General features: G+C 57.5%; 1 protein-coding gene across 2 annotated transcripts; it reads right to left on the bottom strand.

Moving 5' to 3' along the window:
- Positions 1-537: 537 nt before the first annotated feature.
- On the bottom strand, positions 538-21,572 carry dop1a (DOP1 leucine zipper like protein A). Of its 2 annotated transcripts, XM_084707250.1 has the most exons (37): positions 21,254-21,572; positions 19,856-20,051; positions 19,319-19,500; positions 18,918-19,088; positions 18,366-18,555; positions 18,052-18,250; positions 17,683-17,792; positions 16,858-16,972; positions 16,638-16,758; positions 16,313-16,432; positions 15,874-15,991; positions 15,394-15,423; positions 14,105-14,338; positions 11,941-12,511; positions 11,268-11,542; positions 10,914-11,066; positions 10,600-10,700; positions 10,109-10,371; positions 7,758-9,966; positions 7,153-7,264; positions 6,610-6,792; positions 6,253-6,378; positions 5,935-6,069; positions 5,740-5,795; positions 5,088-5,192; positions 4,845-4,911; positions 4,407-4,551; positions 4,194-4,273; positions 3,938-4,047; positions 3,496-3,645; positions 3,161-3,222; positions 2,881-3,033; positions 2,599-2,735; positions 2,402-2,457; positions 1,951-2,115; positions 1,566-1,695; positions 538-1,280 (listed from the first exon to the last, which is right to left on the bottom strand). In XM_084707250.1, exons 2-37 carry the CDS (start codon positions 19,991-19,993, stop codon positions 978-980), a joined length of 7,575 nt encoding a protein of 2,524 aa, XP_084563376.1. In that variant the 5' UTR covers positions 19,994-20,051; positions 21,254-21,572; the 3' UTR covers positions 538-977. The 2 variants fall into 2 exon arrangements, with proteins under 2 accessions (XP_084563376.1, XP_084563383.1); XM_084707257.1 differs by lacking the exon at positions 15,394-15,423.
- Positions 21,573-21,604: the final 32 nt, after the last annotated feature.

Here is a 21,604-nt window from a genome sequence, read left to right as displayed (position 1 = left end):
ATTCTCTAGTGTATTTATTTATTTATCATCACACTTACTCCTCCCACTGAGTCAGGTGACACGTCACTCACACAGCAGCATCCCCCTCCCGCTCCGCTACTACAGGGATTAAAGGGGAGGACGGCAGCCAACCAGGCTGCAGTTACGTGCTCACACGCGCAGGGGTAGCCTCACTGCCGAGGGAAATGCTCACCTTCACGATGAGGCATCTTCTCATCTAGGCAGCCGACGAATCTTGTAATGATGGTCCATATACGCCTTGCTGCATATGGTAGGCTATAAGAGCCGATTGTTGTTGTAGACCTACCTGAGTTCCATGAAAGCCCAGATACAGTAGGCCTAGTTGTTATATTACCATGGTTCAGATATGGTTTGCAAAAACGGTTAAATAATTGACAAAAACGGTCAAAGTTAGCGGTTTATTTTCTCTTGCTGAAATATACCAGTTGGCTACTACATTGGTCAGGAGTGAGATGAAACAAACCTGTCATTATTCACCGCATTATTCATGCGGTACAGACTGAGCCGAGGCTGTGCTTCCTCCAAGTCTTTATTTCATAAGTCACATCAATATGGAATGAAACACAAGCCCCAGTGGACTTCCACACAGAATGTTTAAGTCAGTTAGCACAGTTGCCCCTATATACAAATCATTAAAACGAAATAGAATAGCTTTTGAAAAGTAAAATACAAGTTGATATAAATACAAAAACAGGAAAGAAAATGTACAAACTTTTTTTTCGTTGATATTCCCTTATTATGTACAGGTTTGAGGTTATGTCACTAGTGTTTATAGTCTACTTCCTGTCTACTTATTCAAGTACTTCCTCTCAACTTCCTGTTGCTCAGCGAGGAAGGGAGCATCTTTGAGCTCCCTTAGGCTCCTAGTATAGCAGTAGAGATCCCTTTAGAACATAAAAACGCCTCTTTTAATTTACATTTCTTGACGCTTCCTTCCTGATGAATTTCCTTTGGGTTCACGTCTTGATAAGTCCCTCTAGGAAGTCCTTCTCCACCATCTCCTCGATGTCCTGACGCGCGCGGCTCCAGAACACCTTTTGGCTCTCCAGCTTCCCGTCCTTGCTGGAGATGGAGGCGTGGCTGGGAGTGGGGCTGGGGGCGGGGCCGGAACGGCTGCCGACCTTGCTATTGGACACCTGGCTGAGCAGGTTGAAGAAGGGGAGGAGCTGCTCCATGCTCCGGATCACATAGAGGGTGAGGAGGAGGTGTCCCGGCTCCCAGGAGAGACTCCGACTGGAGCAGTCCTCCTCTGGGTTCTTCTGCAGGGGGAGAGGAGGAGGGATGAAAGGAGGAGGGATGAGAGGAGGAGGGATGAGAGGAGGACAGGAAAGGAGAGGGTGGATGAGGAGAGGACGGGAGAGGTGGAGAAAGATAGAGCAGATGAAATGAGAACATTTCCTGATGTGTTTCTACAGAACTTCGGAGGTACGGTACCGTTCCATGTTCTAGTGCGACAGACATACAAAAAGTGCTCAATCAGCCTCCAGCCGTTGGTAAACATGTCAGTGTGCTACCCCAGTGACGAGGGGTGCGAGCCGGGGTACCTTGGCCCTCTTCCTGAGCAGCCTGGCCAGGCGGACCACGTAGGGTTTGAACTCTCTCTGGTGGGTTCCCTGACGACGGACCTCCAGGCCCGCGTCGTCACACGCCTCCGGGATAAAGGCCCAGCGGTACCTGGAGAAACACACACGAAACACACACACATAAGACAAACACATATTACAGATAACAGTTACAGTGAGCTATTGCATCTGGTAAAAGTGTTTGCTAAATGATTTGCTAAAGGGCTAATGTATTCAAATAGGACTAATGCACAAATTGTATTAACATTCCACTGTGGGTGTAATTTAACAATCTGACTCTCCAACTGTGTGTGTGTGTGTGTGCGTGTGTGTGAGTGTGTGTGTGAGTGAGTAAAGGGCCACCCACATCTGGAACTGGGGCAGGCTCTCGGAGGGCAGGGCCAGGGCCAGGTCCAGCAGCTTGCAGGCAGACAGGTAGAGGTTGAGCCAGCGCTGGCTGTTGTAGGAGGTGGAGAAACCGTTCCCTCCAGAGTAGGTGGTCTCCAGACCGGCCACCGACGGACCACACGTCCTGGAGACAGAGACGCGAGATGGGACAGTCAGAGACAGAGAGAGACAGAGAGACAGACAGACAGAGAGAGACAGAGAGAGAGAGAAAGAGAGAGAGAGAAAGAGAGAGAGAGAGAGAGCGAGAGAGCGAGAGAGAGCGAGCGAGAGAGAGAGAAAAATCGAGACAGAGAGGGGAGACAGCACTGTCAGAGATGGAAAGAACACAGGACACACAGAGAGATGGTAGAGCAGACAGTCAGCCAGTATTCAGCAGACGGCTGGTCCACGGGTGCATCCACTGTGCTCACCTGGAGATATCTTCATCCGCTAGCAGCTCCTGCTCCATCAGGAGAAACACCTGCACCTACAATACAGACACACTCGATGACACGTGTGCTCACCGTATACCGTGTCGGTGAGCCACTCAGCAGGTGTACCTGAAGATGAGTGTGTGTACAGCCGGGCGTGTGTGCGTGTGGTAAGAGCGTGTGTGTGTGTGTGTTACCAGTTCGGTGATCATGGTGGGCCAGAGAGAGGTGAGGTGCTGGGGGGACATGCGAAGCAGCAGCACTCGGAAGAACAGGAAGACCTGAGCGTGCAGGATGGGAACCTGGGGCAGCCGGAGACTCTCCACCAGACGCTCTGCAAGAACACACACACACAGACATACACACACACACACACACACAGACACATACACAGTATACAGTTATCGACTCAGATCTGTGATACACTCCTCCACAGACTGGTTATGTGTGTGTGTGTGTGTGCGTGTGTGTGTGTGTACCCTGGATGTCAGGAAGGTACTTCTGGTACTGGTCCACCTCGCTGCTGTAGATGGTGAAGGCCAGGCGTTTGAGCAGCATGGCTCTCTGCTCCAGCTCTGCGTCTCGGTTAGTGAACAGGTTCAGAGAGCTGCTCTGGGCCACGGCCACGCGCGCTGCAGGACGCACGCAACACGTCAATAAGCATGTGGTGGCATGTAACAGCTCATTGAGTTCTACCAGACAGACAGAGAGAGCGAGAGAGAGAGAGAGAGAGCTCTACTGTATGTGGAGGTCACTCACTCATCAGGTCTCTGAAGGTGGTCTTGTCATGGGTCATGAGGTGGTCAATGATGGCTCTCCAGCTGGACAGAAAGGTCCGGCAGTTAGTGGAGAAGACACACACACACACGATACACCAGACATAAGGACTGACAAGTATGTGTACTGACAATACACAGACCTTACAATCTGTCAGTCTTCCGGTCTGTCAGTACATAGACCTGTCTTAGTCAGACAGATATGTGGGAGTACAGACAGACAGACAGAGAGACAGATATGTGTGGGTACAGACAGACAGATATGTTTGAATGCAGACAGACAGACAGACAGACAGACGGGGCTGAGTGAGTACTGACTGGCTGACGCAGGAGCAGTCCATCTGGAAGAAGGTGTGGTCCATGAAGAGGTCGAAGGCCTCCTTCTTCCAGGCTCGCCGGGTGTACTGGTAGCCACTGAGGCTGCTCAGCAGCTGGATGCACGCACGGTAGCTGGGCGCGTTGTGGGCACTGCCACGCACACACACACACAGGTTAGTTTTACTACCCTACTGAATTCACCTCTAAAATAGTTTTATCCTTCACCCAAACCCTTAATGTAATTCTAACCCCAATTACGAATTCCAACCCTAACTTAAAGTTGAGGGGTCCAAGACAATGTCACCACAAAGTCTTTTTTTCTTCCTTCTAAATGTACATACATGTAGCTAGCAAGACCACACACACACATTGCACAGTGTGTCAGAGTCTAACGATCCAGGTGGAGGCCCAGACAGAGATCCGGGTCCTGGGTGTGGCTCACCTGTGGTTGCGGAGGTAGGGCACGACGTAGTGCATGATGTTGACCAGCAGCGGGATCACCCTCTCCTTCTCATCACTGTAGAACACCATGTCCAGCAGGTGTGCTAGAACCTACCACACACACACACACACACACACACACAGACACGAGGGGTCTGCTTGAGCTGGAGAGCTGGACCGAGGCGGTGTTTTGTGCGTGTGTGTGTGTGTGTGGACAAGCAGTAGCGGACAGCTGCAGCCAGAGCCTGATGCGGTACCTCAGCTAGCAGAGTCAGGGCGTGCACGCTGTACACAGATGGGGTGAAGCTGGACGCTTCCATCACTGTCAACATAAGGTCTGGAACACACACACACACACACACAGTTAGTGAGAAACATGCAGGACACATGCAGGCTGTCCGATGTCCTATCCGGAGGTCAAGTTACCCCTCCCCACACAAACACACACACACACACACACACGTGCCTACCCTCTACGTCTGTCTCCAGACTGGCCCCGTCCACCACTATCTGAGGGGACGCCTTGACCTCCAGGTTCCTCCTCAGCCAGGTGGTCTGCTCCAGGGAGGAGCCGGCGATGGTGCCGATGGCCTCCACAATCTTATGGGTCACATCCTGGGGGGAGAGAGAGACAGAGAGAGACAGAGAAAGACATGGAGAGAGAGAGACAGAGAAAGACAGAGAAAGACATGGAGAGAGAGAGACAGAGAGACATAGAGAGAGACAGAGAGACAGAGAGAGACATAGAGAGACATAGAGAGAGACATAGAGAGAGACAGAGAGACAGAGACAGAGAGACAGAGAGAGGGGTCATCAGCACTGTTTAAGGTGAACTCGTTCAGTCCAGCAGGAGACCGGGCGGCGGACCGGGTTGATAGCACGACGGGACGGCAGGTGGGGTGTTTCACCTGCAGCTCTCTCTGGTCCTTCTTGCTCTCCAGGTTAGGGTTCTTCAGAATAAACTCATTTAGAACTCTGAGAGTGAACAGGGAAAGAGAAAGAGAGAGAGAAACAAGGGCAGAAAAGAGTGAGGCTATGTGCAGTAATGAGACAGAGATTCATGCTTGAGTGAGAGTGTGCTGTGTGTGTGCTGTGTGTGGGTGTGTGCTGTGTGTGTGTGTGTGTGTGCACGCGCACGCGCATGCTCTAACCCCAGTATAAGGAACTGTCCAGGCGCAGGCAGCCCCAGCTGGACAGAGTCCTTGAGCAGAGCCAGCAGAGACGGCCAGCTGTCCACCAGGCTGGAGACTGGGATCCTGGAGGAGGCATGAGAGGAGAGGAGGAGAGGGCAGGGGAGAAGAGGAGAGGGCAGGGGAGAGGAGAGGAGTAGAGGGCAGGGGAGAGGAGAGGAGGAGAGGGCAGGGGAGAGGAGTAGAGGGCAGGGGAGAGGAGTAGAGGGCAGGGGAGAGGAGAGGAGGAGAGGGCAGGGGAGAGGAGTAGAGGGCAGGGGAGAGGAGTAGAGGGCAGGGGAGAGGAGAGGAGGAGAGGGCAGGGTAGAGGAGTAGAGGGCAGGGGAGAGGAGTAGAGGGCAGGGGAGAGGAGAGGAGGAGAGGGCAGGGGAGAGGAGGAGAGGGCAGGGGAGAGGAGTAGAGGGCAGGGGAGAGTGCAGGGGAGGGGAGAGGAGGAGAGGGGAGGGAGAGGAGGAGAGTGCAGGAGAGAGGGGAGGGGAGAGGAGGAGAGGGCAGGGGAGAGGAGAGAAGGAGACAGAAAGGAGAAGAAAAGGGACATTGGTATTGTGTGACGTGGTGAAGCAGTATTAGAAGACACAGCCTCGGGCACCCCCCCCCCCCCCGATCTCCTCACCTCTGGACGTACGCGTAGAAGAACTGCAGCATGCACACCTCCAGAGACAGGTGCTTCTGGGGAGAGAGAGCGAGTGAGAGACAGAGAGTTACAGCAGAGATGCATGCGGTCTGAGAGTGACAGATCGCAGTGAGCCTGGTCGGGTGTGCCGAGGCAGGAAGCGGGGCCGTCGGCAGACAGGAAGCGGCGCCTGACCTTGTCCTTGGCGATGGCGGGCGGCTGCTTGAGGACCTCCTTCACCGTCTGCATCACCGTCTCGGTCCGCATGGCGCTCACCGAGCGCACCAGCTCCACCAATAGGAGCTGCTCGTCGCTGGCCGCCGGGATCACCTGGTAACACACACACACACCTTCGGTATACACACACACACTACACACTACACACACGTGAAGACAGAGAGGTGGGGAGCCGGTTCTGAGTGTAGGGTCGACGCCCGCCGCCTGCAGCAGTACCTCGGGGGTCGGGGTCGGGTCAAGGGTCAGGGTCGGGTGTGTGTGCGAGGCCTGCAGTACCTTGTTCCTGGCGGGGGTCTTGACCTGCCTCCTCTCGTTCCAGACGTAGGCGATGGCAGCCATGAAGTGAGCGCCGTGGTTCATGGAGATGGGCCCCAGCAGCTCCAGGATCTGCTGACGCAGGTTCTGCAGGGAGAGAGGGAGGCGGACCAGGGATGGCTCAGTGGTTAGAGGATCTGACCAAAGACGTCGTAGGATCAAATCCCTCCCGCCCCACCCGTGATGCAAGCCGCCACTCCATCCGCTCAATGAATACGTTATTACATTCAGTCGTAGGAGGTGAGGAGAGGCTGTCGCGAAGAACATACCGTGGCGTCGCCACGGTCGTTCGAACGAGGGCGGCGTCGTCACGGTTACCTTGGTGGAGCCCAGGTTGATGTTGGAGGTGGAGGCGGCGCAGGCGGCGGCCGGCCTATCGGAGCTGTCGGCCTGGTAGAGAACGCTCCACAGCAGGGTGACGGACGCCATGATGGTGTGCAGGATGGACAGGATGCCTGACCGGGCCTCGGCCAGGTGCTTCTGGTCTACGCTCACCTGGAGCTGGGGGGGGGGGGGGGGGGGCACGGGTCAGCATAGGGGAGACGACACACACACACACACACGTGTTTTAGATACACACAAACCCAGATTTCTGTGGCAACTGTGTGTTAGGGAGTCAAGTGGCTGAGCGGTTAGGGAATCGGGCGATTATTCAGAAGGTTGCCGGTTCAATTCCCGGCCGCGCAAAATGACGTTGTGTCCTTGGGCCAGGCACTTCACCCTGCTTGCCTCGGGGGGGAATGTCCCTGTATCTACTGTAGGTCGATCTGGATAAGAGCATCTGCGAAATGACTAAATGTAAACGTTTCCCTACTGGATTCAGTTCTAACTGCTCGGACGACAGCTCTCTATCGCCCCCACCTGGTGGTACTGGGAGGTGGGGTCCAGCAGGCAGTAGTGGATGATGGCGGTCACTCCCTCCAGCACGGTCAGGATGAGGTCTGGGGGGATGCACAGGGCCATCCACTGGGGTCTGGGGGACACAAAGCAGGGAACACACACACAAGTCAGACAGGGACTCTACTAACAGCGGTTGTAAACCATGGAACGTCTCAGTTCACAGGAACCATGGCATCTGTAGAACAGGAGTGCCATCTAGTGGCGGAATCTGATATTTTATTATCTTTAATATATTACATTTACATTTACATGTATTCATTTAGCAGACGCTTTTATCCAAAGCGACTTCCAAGAGAGAGCTTAACAAAGTGCATAGGTCACTGATAATAACGACAACATAGCCCCAAAGCTTTGCGGCTAGCCAAAACAAGAAGCACACATGAACAACCAAAAACCAAAATATTATATTTGAGGAAAAATCAGACCAGCTTATGGGAACAGTGAAGCAGTGAAGTCTAGATTTTCAGAGTCACATAGCCATGCTCTAGATAGAGGTCTACTGTACAGCCCTAGTGTGTTTGTGTGTGTGTGTGTTTGTGTGTGTGTGTGTGTGTCCTTCCTCTAACCTGATGTCAGTGCTCCCCGTCTCATAGCGGTACTGCTGGATCAGGTTATCCAGGTTCCTGCACAGCTGCAGCGTTACCGAGGCGACCACCCGCCGCAGGACCTTGCCCATATAAGGCAGGGTGGCGGTGATGAGGCCGATCCACTGGGGGTGCATCTTGCAGGCGTGGTGCTGGTGCAGCGCCCGGATGACGGCGCACAGGAACATGCCCTGGCCCGTGATGGGCTGGCCGTGCAGGTACTGCAGCGACGTCATTGGCTGCTGCGGGTTGACGTGCTCCACGTCGCCGCCCAGCAGCTCGAACCCGGCCCCGGGGCCCCCTCCTCCTCCTCCGCCCCCCCCTCCTCCTCCCCCTCCCACACCCCCCGGCCCTCCGCCCCCGTCCCCGGCCTCGTCGGCGGGGCCCAGCACGCCGCGCTCCAGCACCACCAGGCTCTGCAGCAGGCGCAGCAGCTGCGACTGCACGGCGCTGCAGCCGTCCAGCTGGTCCTCCGACAGGTTGATGACGCTGTCCTCCGACAGGCCCTCCTCCGTCGCCGGCGCGTTGGCCGCCGCGCCCGCCGCCGCCGCCCGCTGCTCGTGCCACTTCTGCGCCGAGAAGATGGACGAGAGCAGGCAGTGCAGCAGGACCTTCTGCACCTTGCACTTGGACAGCACGTCGCCGATGAAGCAGGCGAAGCCCTTGGCCGAGCCGTCCGTCACCTTGGCCAGCTCGCTGAACAGCAGCGTGAGCACCTCCAGGCTGGTGAGCTGCATGGCCCGGTTGCCCGCCAGGTCGCCGGGGCCGGCCGCAACGTGCGCGGCGTAGTAGCTGCGCAGGAAGTACAGGCAGAGGGAGATGAGGATCTCCAGGAACATGGCGCTGCGGTAGGCGTGCGAGTGCGACGAGTCCTGCGCCAGCGGGCAGTAGAAGTCCTTGCCCATCACGGCGATGCGGTGGCGCACCAGCAGGTTCTGCAGCAGGCTGAGCTGGGCCGTGTAGGTGTTGTTGATGCTGGTGGTGGCGATGGCGCCCACGAAGCCGGCCGGCGCCGCCCGCAGCATGGCGGCGATGGCGGAGAGGGCGTGGAGCGCCCGGGACGAGTCGTAGAGCTGCAGGTAGAGCAGCACGTGCTGGTAGAGCGGGTGGATGTTGAAGCGGGTGGGGGGCGCCGACGACGGCCGAAGACCTACCGGGCTGACTCCGGCGCCGCCGCCGCCGCCGCTAGGCGACCCGGCGTCGCTCTCGATCTCGGACACCTCGCCCTCGCCGCAGCTGTACCAGTTCTCCAGGTCCAGGCTGTCGCCGAAGAAGATGCTGGGGGGGCGGGCCTTCTCGGCCTGCAGGGCCTTCCTGTGGCGCTCCTCCTCCTTCCGCCGGCTCCTCTTCACCACCTTGGGCTTGGCGCCGGGCGACTTGTCGGCCAGCCGCTCCAGGATCTTCCCCCGCAGGCTGAGCTGGGTGGAGCTGTGGCTGCGTTGCCGCGCCTGGGCGTCGTCCACCCGCAGGGTGTGGTCCGGCGGGGCGGGGCCGTCCGGCTGCATCACGATGGAGGGGGAGGAGCTGTGGCGGGTCATGACCTCGCGAGGCCCCACCACCACCACCTCCTCCTCCTCCGCCGCCGCGCCCCCCGTCGTCTCCAGGGCGACGGACAGGAACTCCAGGGTGCCCCCGGCTAGCATCTCAGGGAGGGTCTGGGGGTGGGGAGGGGGCCCGGGGGGGTCCAGGGTGAGGGGGGTCCCAGTGGAGGTGTCCGAGGAGCAGCTGTCCGAGTCGCTCGGGGGCCAGGCCTCCGAGGGGGTCGGGGGCTCCACCTCCCCCTCGTCCCCTTCGTCCACCTCATCCACCTCCCCCACCACGTGGTCTATGACAGCAGCCAGCACTGAGGCCACCACTTCTTCAATAGAACCCTCCTCCTCCTCCTCCTCCTCGGTCTGGCTGTCCGCTGGGGGGGCGTGCGGCCCCCCTAGAGCCGTGCCCCCGCCCTCCTGCTCCTCGAAGCTGCCCTGGTCCAGCGTGGAGGAGCGGGAGGCGCTGGACTCGGAGCTTCCTGGCTCCGCCTGCTGGTCCGACGGCTGGTACTGCAGGTTCTCACTGCTCAGGCTCAGCAGGGACAGGCTGTCGCTCAGAGGGTTGACCGTCAGGCTGAAGGGCTCCATGTCGCCCAATGGCAGGCCTCGCAGGGGCTCGGGGCCCGCCCTCAGGAACTCGCCATGCATCTGGTTGAAGTCTGCAGAGGAGAGGAGACAGGGGGAAGAAGAGGAGACAAGACAAAAGAATAAACAGATATTCCCTTGGATATTCTTCCTGACACCCAGCAGGCTCCACCTTCGACCACACACACACACACACATCCCCCTCCCTCCACTCACTGTCTGAGAAGCCCGAATCCCTCATGTAGATGGGCTCGGAGGGGTCGTGCTCCGGCTGGCTGGGGCAGGCCTGGGCCCAACGCTGGTTCTGGACCCTCTGGACAGACACGCGGTGCGTCTTGGGGTGCAGCAGGAGCAGCAGGAGGGGCTCCAGGACGCGGGCGATGTCGTGCCTCTGCAGGACCTGGTTGAGCCAGGCCCGGCCCACGGCGCTGGCCGACGGGTCCCAGTAGCTCAGGCTGTCCAGCATGATGAACAGAGACCTGGGGGGACGGAAGGCACCGGAATATTCGGGTGGGACATATTAGGGTGAGGCGGTGAGAAGGACAGAAGACCCCCCCCAGACACTTTTATCCGCGACATACAGGGGGGGAATTTGATCTGCAGTCAATTGCTCTTCCCCTGAGCTACCCGTGTGTGTGTGTGTGTGTGTGAGTACTGGTCAAGTGAACGAGACTCCGGGGTGATGCTGTGCAGGTCGGTGGGCCCACCTGTCGAAGGTGCGGTTGAAGGGCGAAGACTTGGTGATGTTCAGGTCTCTGGTCAGGTGCCACAACACTGAGAACTTCACATGAGCCTCCAGACGGATCCACTGGAAACACACACACACACACACACACACACTTGAGTAACGAGTGTGTGAGTGTGTGTTTGAAACGTCTGCGCGTACATATTTGAAAAGATTCAACTTTTCACACTCATTGTTAAGCTAATATCATAGGCAAAACAGCAGTATCTGGACCACATTAGTGGTCTCCAGACTTTTGGAGCCTACTGTATACTTGTGTGTGTGTGTGTGTGTGACCTTGTCCCGGTGCATGAGCTGCTGGCTGATGACGTCCTCACAGATGCTGGAGGAGGGCACCAGGTTGTGCAGCTGGTAGAAGAGCTCCACGCTGCGCTGGTGGTGCTGGGGGGTGGCCTCCCCCAGCTGCTCCCACAGGGTCAGGGCTACGCTCTGGAGAGAGAGAGAGAGAGAGAGAGAGAGAGAGAGAGAGAGAGAGAGAGAGAGAGAGAGAGAGGGGGGGGGGGTTAGACCGTCAGACCATCTCGAACCCCTCGTGGCTGCCAACCGAAACGTGAGCTACCCTGGTTCAATGCTTGGAACCTAACGTGGAAAGAAACTACAAATCCCATGGTGCACCCCCCCCCCCCGCACCTTGAAGAAGTCTGTCTTCTCCGCGATGTACTTCAAGATTCCCTGAGTGAGGGGCGGCCGGATCACCACGGCGACGCGGCCCTGGCTGGGGCTCATGGGCGGGGCGGAGTCGGGCCCGCCGATGCTCTCAGCGGACACCATGGCTACGGACTGCGTGAGGCCCACCTGGTCCATAAGCAGGGAGATGGCCACGCCCTGCAGGCTGAAGTCTCCGCCCACACAGCAGGCGTCCATCAGGGTCTGCAGCCAGACAGGCGGGAGCACCTGCTCCCCATCTGCAGGGGGCGACAGCACAGAGTCAAGCAGCCACACAGGCACTTTACAACATACAGAATCAGTCAGACACACAAGCAGTTTACAACATACAGAATCAGTCAGACACACAAGCAGTTTACAACATACAGAATCAGTCAGCCACACAAGCACTTTACAACATACAGAATCAGTCAGCCATACAGGCAGTTTACAACATACAGAATCAGTCAGCCAGACAGTCAAAGACATACAGAATCAGTCAGACAGACAGTGAAAGACACATAGAATCAGTCTGTTTATGACATACAGAATCAGTCAGCCAGACAGACAAAGACATATTCAGAGTCAGCCAGTCAGTTTAATCCAGACAGAAAAAGCCAGTCTGAGAGGCAGACAGCAGTCATCGGTCCAGTCTCACCAGGTCGCTCGTCCAGGGTGGATGTAGACTTGAGGTTGCCCTCGGCGATGTAGACGGGGAAGCTGGAACATTCCAGAAAGAGCTGACAGGCGGCGGTGAAGGCCGGCAGACACTCCCTTTGGCCCGGGGCGGAGGCCGGCTGACTGGCCGGGCCAGCTCCCGGTACCACCGGGCCTGGTCGTGTCGCGTGCCCATTCTGCTGGGCGACCTCCGCCACCGGGGGCCCTGCCCGCACCATGTCCCCCTCCTGGCCCTCCCCCCGCCCTTGGACCTCCCCAGGGGTGATGTACAGGGTGATGAGGCGGGAGAGGAACAGCTGGAAGTGCTCCAGGCAGCTCTGCATCACAGGCTTGTCCTGGGGCTTGGCCTGGGCCGGGCCGGGCCCCCTGCGGCTGGTCCTGGGGCAGGGCTGGGCCTCCTCGGGCCCGCCGAGGTCCGGCCCCTCACCGCCGCCCTCCTGGTACTGGACGAAGTCGGAGAAGACGCCCTCGGAGGGGGGCCCGCCGGTGGGGGTGGCCCCTCCCTCGAACACCTCTCCCTCCTCCGGCAGCTCCAGGGTGGTGGGGAGGGGCTGCCGGAGGAGAGGGGGGGGGGAGGAGGAGGGTGAGAACAGAGGACAGCACAGCTGTGGGCTGACACCTGGGTGAGTAAGACCCCGCAGACAGACAGACAGACAGAGAGCCCATTATGCATGCACACAGCCTAGGGGCTTCCCAGCATGCTTTTGGACCGAGGCAACAGTGCGCTCTGGAGTGCTGGACTCAGATGGCGGAGGAGACCCTCTCCCTGCGGGGGGGAGGGGGGGGAGGTCTTCCACTCTGATGGAGAGGGCAGACCTGGGGGACACCCTAGCCTGGTCTCCACAAAGACAGAGCGTTGGGGAGCGAGGGTGTGGGGCTCAGCTGTTACTAACCACAGTGTGTGCCCCGCCCCCTTTCCTCCCCATGCTCTCCTAAGGGCCTTTCCCCATGTCAGGGTGAACTATCTGTGATGCTCCAACGAGCACCCACCCACGCACCCAACCACCCACCCACACACACACACACACACACACCCGGGGGCTGGAGACACCTTCAAACGCCTCCGTCGGGGGCGAGAGGAGGACAGCGAGGGCCGGCTGTCGGGCCACCCCGCCTGGGGAGGGCAGGGAGGGCCCTGGCATGGCTTTGGGGTCGGGGGGGGGGGGGGGGGGGTTAGCGCAATGTGGCGTGTCCGTGATCTATGGGGCGGGCACAGTATGGCTCGGCTGGCAGGATGCGGGGGGGGGGGGGTTGGTCGAGATGAGAAGGTTGGTCAGGTCTAGAGGGGGTGTTGGCAGGCTGGCAGGGCTCGGGGGTGGGTGGGGGGGTGGGTGGGGGGGTTCAGCTCTGGGACCGGGGGACACCATGAGGACCAGGGATGGGTGTTATCTGGGCCGTGACTAGTGAGTCTGGTCTGTCCGACACAGGGGACCGCGCTCACGTCCCCAACTGGAGGCAGTACACAGGAGCGAGGCCCAGGTCTCCGTGGGCAGCGCTCCGCATGCGCGGGACTCTTTTGAGGGGGCTTGAAAGGGGAGATGTGGAGAGGGCGGCGGGGCGTTGGCAGCGGGGGAACGGCGACCGACGTGGGGAGCTAGTTTGATGTTGGAGGTTGGCGGTGGACGCGGTGTTTATTTACAGGGAGGTCGAGGTGCGTCTGCTCGCCCAACGTGTTTCTCTCTCCCTCTCCCTCTCTCCCTCTCCCTCTCTCCCTCTCCCTCTCCCTCTCTCTCTCTGCTGGCCGCAGACCAAAGCGCCGCGGATGTGAATGGTGAATCACGGCTCAGATCTGAGGAGCACAGCGGGATTGCCGCGATCAACCACCGCGTTCTCTGTCAGCTCGCCGCGTCCCCAGACAGGAAGTGCGCAGGCAGGGCAGAGAGGAAGCTGATTGACCTCGGGTTCACTGCACAGAGGCCCTCTGGGATTTCAGATCCCACCCATCGACACACCCTGGCTTGACCAAAATGTGAATGACAACAAACAATTGTGCCAGCCCTTGAGAGGTCCCTGCTGACCATGGGTTAACGATGTCCACAAATAAAACCTTAATAACGCCTCAGGCTTCCCCCAAAAAGATGCTGTCGTCTTGGTAGCTAAACGCTAAAACAACAGTCGACTTGCTGCATGCACACGCGCCTTACCCGTCTCTCCTCCTTGTCCCTGGCTGAGGCGGGGGCCTTGGGCCCGGAGGGGCCGGGAGGCAGGGCCAGGGGGGACACCAGGGGGGGCTGCACCTTGCTGAGGATCTTGGAGCAGAGGCGCAGGCAGTGGGTGAGCTCCCCCAGGCCCAGGGAGGGCAGCTGGCCGGTGAGGGCCGCCACCATCCGGAGGAGCAGGAGGGGGAGGTGCTCTGTCTGGATCTCGATGTAGGTCTCCTGGAGGGGGGGGGGGGGGGAGGAGGAGGAGGAGGAGGAGGGAGAGGAGGAGGGGGAGGAGGAGGGAGAGAGAGGTGTGAGATGAAGGAGGAGGAGGAGGGAGAGAGGGGTGAGATGGAGGAGGAGGAGGAGGGAGAGAGAGGGGTGAGATGGAGGAGGAGGGAGAGAGAGGTGTGAGATGGAGGAGGAGGAGGAGGAGGGAGAGAAAGGGGTGAAATGGAGGAGGAGGGAGAGAGAGAGGTGAAATGGAAGAGGAGGGAGAGAGAGAGGTGAGATGGAGGAGGAGGGAGAGAGAGGGGTGAGATGGAGGAGGAGGAGGAGGGAGAGAGAGGGGTGAGATGGAGGAGGAGGAAAAGGAGGGAGAGAGAGGGGTGAGATGGAGGAGGAGGAGGAGGGAGAGAGAGAGAGGGGTGAGATGGAGGAGGAGGCTCATGGGAGGAGAGCAGGCGAGCTGGCCTTGGTGAGGAAGCTGGTTCAGAACTCTGGCGGCCCCCCGACATCACACATACGGCATACTGTACATCACTGAACAGACAACCAGAAACACATGACACTGATCGTGGTGAAATGGGGAAGGGGGACGGGACTGAACAGGAACAAAATGAAGAGTGGAGGGAAGACCCTCAACGGAACATGGTTGTTATGAACTCAGCGTGTGGGGGACATGAGGGGGTGTTGGGTGGGGCTAACAGCATGCAGGCCAACAACATCCACACTCAAACACCTCAGACAGGAAACCTATACCTCATTTCCTGTGTGTGTGTGTGTGTGTGGGGGGGGGGGGGGGGGGTCATCCTGTCATCAGTGACACACAGTGCTGAGCTCGACAGCTTCCCTCACGCTGGCACAATACTAACGACACTCTTCCAAAAGAAATACATAAATGATGAGCCACCGGGGGCGGAGCAGCGATGGAGCATGCTGGACGGTGTTGGTGGTGGGGCAGCAGAAAAGGCCAGGGGTCAGAGTAGCAGGGTGAAGCAGGGTGGAGGGGTACAGAGCAGGGTGGAGCACGGGAGGAGGAGGAGGAGAGGCAGGAGACAGCAGTACTTTACCTGGCAGATCACCCTCATGCTTCTAGTGGGCTTCGAGGAGAAAGAGCAGAGAGGTTGAACAGGACAGGAGCGAGCGGAGCATAGGCCAGAGGACACTTGGAGTGCAGAGTAGACTAACAAACACACGGTCACACACACACACACACACACACACACACACACACACTTGCAGCATTTGCAGGCACGCACACTTCCAGACACTCACTCGAGGAAACACCCACGTACAGTTATTATTGTGTCAGGGATTCAGGTTGGAAAGGCAGTTCGATAAAAGGTGCTAAGAGACTACAAGACAGCACTCAGAACCTGTTATTGCGCGCACAGCACACAACACAAAAGCGCACTACAGGGAACACCAAACCATAAGGGTTGTGGTCATAAGCACTCGCTGAGAGAGAGTTGAAACTGTGAGAGAGAGAGACAGAGAGAGAAACCGAGAGACAGGGACAGAGAGCGCACGTGTGTGTGCGTGTGTCTCACCAGGGACACTATGTCCAATAGGAAGTCCACCAGCTGACAGAACTCCACCAATGAAAGCTCTGGAGACTCAACGCTCCATGCAAGCCTGGCGGGATGTGCGTTGCCATTGGCTGTTCTCCTACGATGCAGAGAGAGGGCAGTCAGCAGTTAGCCAATAAGCGATGAACACACAATTCAAACGCTCCTCCTCCTAATCCTCGGGAAGTCTTGGGGTTCATTTGCCGTTTTTGTTTATTATTTTTTTAAGTAGACCTAAACATTCCTAAGTGGACCTGTTTATCAAGAGCCTTTCTCAGAACACACAACTCCACAGCCTACAACATCCAGCCGAGGCTTCTCAAAGCCAGTAACACCATCACTGGACATGAACAGGAGAGTGTTCTAGATCGCCGCCACACAGAAACCTCCCCGCGCCTGCCGCGCGTGCCGGGACACGGACCTGCAGCACTCCTCGAACCAGCGGGCGATGTAGTCCCACATGTAGTAGGGCTCGAACGAGTTGAACAGCAGGTTGGCCGTTTTGATCAGCTCAGCCGTCTTCTTGTTCTCACGCAGCTTGCTGCAGGAGAGACACGTCAGGGTCACATAGCCATCGCTAAGTGCATGTTTGTGTGTGTGAGTGTGGGTGTGTGTGTGTGCCGATACCCCAAACCGGCTGAGATGATTGTGGTGCTAGCTGGCTTATGTGTGTGTACGTGTGGGTTCCCCAACCTGCGCAGATGCACATCGTCCCTGTGTGTGTGTGTGTGTGTGTGTTCCCCAACCTGCTGAGATGCGCGTGGTCCTTGCTGAAGGGGCTGTGGTTCTGCAGGTCCAGCTCGGTACGGCACTGCGTGTGTAAGGTCCGGAACACCTCAATCAGCACGTCCTCCAGGATCGCTGGGCCTGTAGGGCACATCAACACTGCTGACACTGGGGGGGGGGGGGGGGTGCGGGCTCGTGTGTGCGCGCTTGTGTGTGTGTTATTATTCGAGTGCTCTGTACCCAGCTCTGGTTTGTCCAGCAGACTGATGAGAATGCGGAAGGGCTTGAGGTCGTGCATCAGGACGCTCTCCTCCTCTCCTCCTCGCGCCTTGCCCTGCAGGATCTCCACCATCGCCTGCAACACACACACACACACCTTCAACGAGGAATCCATGCACCCACACGACCCTAACTGAACACACACCTACAGGGACTGCCAGGCGGGCTCAGGTGGTCAGATGGATTTACTTCCTGGTTGGGGTACTTTGTTTTTGGTGTTCTGTATGATATCCCTGAGGTCAAACCCTCTGTTCCTGTGTGTCTTTGTGTTGTTGTGTGTGTGTGTGTGTGTGTGTGTTTGTGTGTGAGCGAGCTCCCGTTTCACGCTTCGTCTGTCACGTAAGGCAACACGGTCCCTGCAGTACCGGAGTCTCCCAGCGGGGGGGGCTTCAACAAGTGGCAGCAGATGGCGAAACAACAGACAAACGACTGAGAGGCAGAGCTCTCCCGGTGTGTCTGGCTGTCTGGCTCCCGTCTCCCCCCCCCGAGTAACTGAGACATCAGACGCTGGCCTGCCCTCGGAGGGGCGGAGGGAGGGAGGGAGGTAGGGAGGGGGGCCTGTAAGGGGGTGGGAAGGGGAGGCGGGGGTGGCGAGGGAGGTGATGGAGGGGAGGCAAGAGGGCAGAAGGTGGAGGACTTCTCCTGCTGCCAAACGTTTTCAAATCCCCCCACCCCCCTTCTCTCCTGTACCACTTTGAGGCCTTGAAGTTGTTTCGGGGCTTCGTACTGCATGTCTTGCGCGTGTGTGTGTGTGTATGTATGTATGTATGTGTGTGTGTTACAGACCTGAACCAGCATGTCTTTGGAGTAGGTGTTGAAGTACAGAGTGGCGTGCTCCTCCGGGTTGCTCTGTCGGGTGCTGCGCGGACCTGTTCTCACACCGTTGTTGTCGAAGCCTTGGGAACGGAACACACACACACACACACACACAAAGGCTACGAATGAGCTGGGAGCGAGGACATGAAAGCTAGCTCCTCCTCAGACAAAGCAGCCTCGCAGAAACTCACCGGCAGGGTCGTCCGTCATCAGACGCACACACGTGAGAGAGAGCAGAGTACTAACATCAACACCGGGGTACAAAGCGACACAGCCATGTGTGTCTGTGTGTGTCTGTGTGTGTGTGTGTGTCTGTGTGTGTGTGTGCGCGTGCCCTACCCAGCAGCCAGGCATACAGCCTGCGGTTGAGGGACATGTCTCTCCTCAGGACCACGTGCAGGGCCGCCGACAGGATGCGGATCATGTCGGGCCGGGTGGCCTGGCTCATGTGGAAGGGGAAGCAGAACAGGATGAGGTCCAGCGTGCTCCTCTGGACCAGGACGCTCGAGTCCTGCACGGACGTGCTCACCGCCTCCACCTGCAGGCCGGAGGGCGACACGGCACGCAAGGTCACTACCTTACCCGGCTCAGGGTCGGGCGTTCCGACATGACTCGAGCCCCCGGAGAGGCGCTCGATCCGACGACACACGCACCATGAGTTCGATGTCGCTGCCCATGACGTAGAGCTGGTCCTCCATGGACAGCTTGCGGTTGAGGTGCAGCAGGACGAAGGTGACGCCCGGCAGCCGCACGGCCGGGCTGGTGAGGATGCTGCCCCACAGGGCGCTGTAGAAGGCACACTGCTCCACCGCCCCCGCCACCTTCTCCAGCAGTGCGTTGGTCCTGGGGAGGGAGGGAGGGAGGGAGGGAGGGAGGGAGGGAGGGAGGGAGGGAGGGAGGGAGGGAGGGAGGGAGGGAGGGAGGGAGGGAGGGAGGGAGGGAGGGAGGGAGGGAGGGAGGGAGGGAGGGAGGGAGGGAGGGAGGGAGGGAGGGAGGGAGGGAGGGAGGGAGGGACAAGCGGGGGCGTTCAAAAAGATGTAATGCTGTGAGATCCTGTCATAGTCCTCGTGACAGCTGAGATATTCATGTCCTCGGGGCCTCTCTTCACTTCCTACGCGTGTTACATGATCCCCCCCCCCCCCCCACGCACACACACCTCCCCCCCCCACACACACACACACACCTCCCCCCCAGCTCCAGCTTACCTGTCGTAGTATTCGGAGCCCTCCTCCAGGCCGGGCAGCACCCCGGTGAGCAGGCCCTGCAGGCCTGGTTTGAGGGTCTTCCCCAGGGGCAGGTAGTAGGTCTCGTACAGGCCCAGCAGCGCTGGCTTCACCGACATGGCTGCGTTGGACAGCAGCGGGAAGAGCCCAGCGCTGTGGCACAGAGCGAGCACGGGACACAAGTCAACATGGACGAGCCACACACAATGGAAGTAACAGACAGATCACACAAATACACGTTGACTTCTTCCTGCATAGCCTGATGTAGAAAACAACATGCTTTCGACAGCTAGTACTTCTACATGACAGTACATGTGAGGGTGAAGCTGTCCAGCCAGCCTGTACGCAGAGACCCTCCGAGCTGTCCCTCCGGCCTAGCCTACCTGTAGAGAAACAGGTCCTTGGCCAGCCTCTTGGGCCCGATGATCTTGAAGATGATCTCGTAGGTCTCCAGGGCCTTGCGGTGCACGCCGCTGGGCAGCGCCGGGTGGAGACACTGGGCCAGGCGCTTGCCGATGGTCAGCTTCTTAGGCACCACCTGGTACTTGGCATTGTTCTGGAGCACCTGGTACGGACCACAGACAGGGGAGGTTAAGATTCTGCCGTGCTTCGTCCGGCGGCACAGTGGGCGAAAAGGCTCGGGAGCTGCCGGGGTGTCAGCGCGGAAGATGAGATGATGCGGGTGGATGTGTTTACATTTACACTTAGTCATTTAACAGACACTCTTATCCAGAGCGACTTACAGTAAGTACAAGGACACCACCCCCCCCCCCCCTCCCCCCGAGGCAAGTAGGGTGAAGTGGCTTTTCCAAGGACACGTCATTTGGCAACCTTCTGATTAATAGCCCGAGTCCCTAACTGCTCAGCCATCTGACCCTGTTTGTATGACCCTGACATGTGTTGTGTATGAGGCGCCCGACCTTGTTGAGCTTCCCCAACGCGGAGATGAGGTCGGCCCATTCGCTGGAGTACTCAAAGTTTTTGAGGGCCTTGTCCACGGCTGCCACATAGTTCCTGTACTTGGAGTCGCTCAGAAGCTCCACCTCCTCCGCGTTCATCCTCCCCTCTGATTGGTCGGCTACAGGGCAACACCGGGCTCACCGACACACATCACCCCTGCGGGGGAGAGGGGAAGTGGAGAGAGGGAGACGGCGAGGGGAGACAGAGGGAGGAAGACCCAGGTTGAAGAGGGGGAGAAAGAGACCATGAGAGGTGGAGGGATGGAGAGGGGAAGGGAGGGTGGGACAACAGGAAGATAATGACTCAAAGTTATGACAGGCCTGAACACTCACAGCCCTATTTCATGCATGAAAGCTTAATCTGTATCTCGCTATTAAACATGCCGTTAAATCCGGAACCCAGACAGCCCTTCGGCTGGGAGAGAGGGCTGCTGAGCTCATGAAGAGGCAGGGTTTGTTTATTGACGGGTCACATGATATACATGAGGTGCAAAGTCTGGCAGGCAGTAGTAAACGGCCAAGCCTGATGAGGTTGGTGGAGGCAGCAGTGCTGAATCATGCAACGCATACCAGATCCCTGTGTCTGACACCCCAAGAGAGGAGGAGAGGTGGAGAGGAAGAGGGGGGGGGGGCGGGAAGAGAGGAAATCTCGCTGATAATGGGGAAATCGACTGAGCACCAGGGAACCACAATGCCACCCTTTCAGCTAAAACTGATTTCCAGAGGATGTAAATCCAGTTTGAGATACCACATTCCTGCACGTGCAAAGAAGGGGACTGTGCTCTACTTGATCACATGGCCAGCACACAATGAAACTTTCTTTTGGAAAGTCAAAAATGTGGCACGTGAAATCTTTCCCTGGCACTTTAGAGTTGTCACACGAATGTAATAAATGAGAAAACTGAATGCATCTCAAATCTCAGTTGAAATATAACTTGTGGCTATATAATGGCCTGGGGCAAGCAGCCCATGACTCATATACATGAATGGCAAAGACCCCTGCAGGGTTAGCTATACAGTAGCCTGTTGTTAGGCCTGGCTATTATGGAAAATCAGCCAGTTTGAGCCTCTATATGATCAAGAGTAAAACACACCAGTACTCGTCATACAAAGCACCTAAATACCCGGACACCACTGAATTGGGAAGGGGGAACTGTTACAGAATATATCGCTGAACAGTTTATAATTAAGTGATATTTAACAAACAACCCAAAGGTTAACTAGTGTGAAATGTCAAACGCAACAACAACCCAATAAAGACACCGGATGCGATTAGGTAATTGTTTAGCTAGCTAGGTAACATTAGCCATGTTGGCAGTACAAGAAGAACGGGTGTAAACGTGAATGAATCATGCTTACCGTTATTATGATATTGCTGAACAACTGTCACTATTCAGAAAACGTCTAATGGATAAAGGACACAGCTGTCAGCAGCATCATAAGCAAGCTAGTTAGCTTCCGATTCCGACTCTTCTTCGTTGTGTTGCTGCTGATGCGCTGCGCTGGGCCCCGGTGTCACTCGATTAAGCAGTCTGTGACACTTGTCATGAAGACACAGAAGGCTTGCGAGCCAGTAAGATATGGCTAATCATATCTACATTATTCATAGCTTTCCTTGTGTTTGTCTTGGTGATTTAAACGGCTGTCACCATTATCAGCCCCTGGATACAGTCACAAAGCCCAAACAATCCAACTGACAGCTCCCAGACT

This window comes from Hypomesus nipponensis, chromosome 2 (assembly GCF_054491055.1).
Source record: "Hypomesus nipponensis isolate SF chromosome 2, ASM5449105v1, whole genome shotgun sequence".
In the NCBI taxonomy this organism is placed as follows: domain Eukaryota; kingdom Metazoa; phylum Chordata; class Actinopteri; order Osmeriformes; family Osmeridae; genus Hypomesus; species Hypomesus nipponensis.
The sequence above is the reverse complement of the archived record's forward strand: the minus strand, read 5'-3'. Positions and strand labels throughout refer to the sequence as shown.

Bases quoted from the DNA above. Each gene is read 5' to 3' on its own strand.
- dop1a (XM_084707250.1), bottom strand. From the start codon at position 19,993: ATGAACGCGGAGGAGGTGGAGCTTCTGAGCGACTCCAAGTACAGGAAC. The intron at 12,512-14,104 runs GTAAGGCGCGTG...CTCCTCCGGCAG, and splicing joins GGGACAAGGAGGAGAGACGG to CCCCTCCCCACCACCCTGGA. The intron at 3,646-3,937 runs GTGAGCCACACC...TGTGCGTGGCAG, and splicing joins CCCTACCTCCGCAACCACAG to TGCCCACAACGCGCCCAGCT.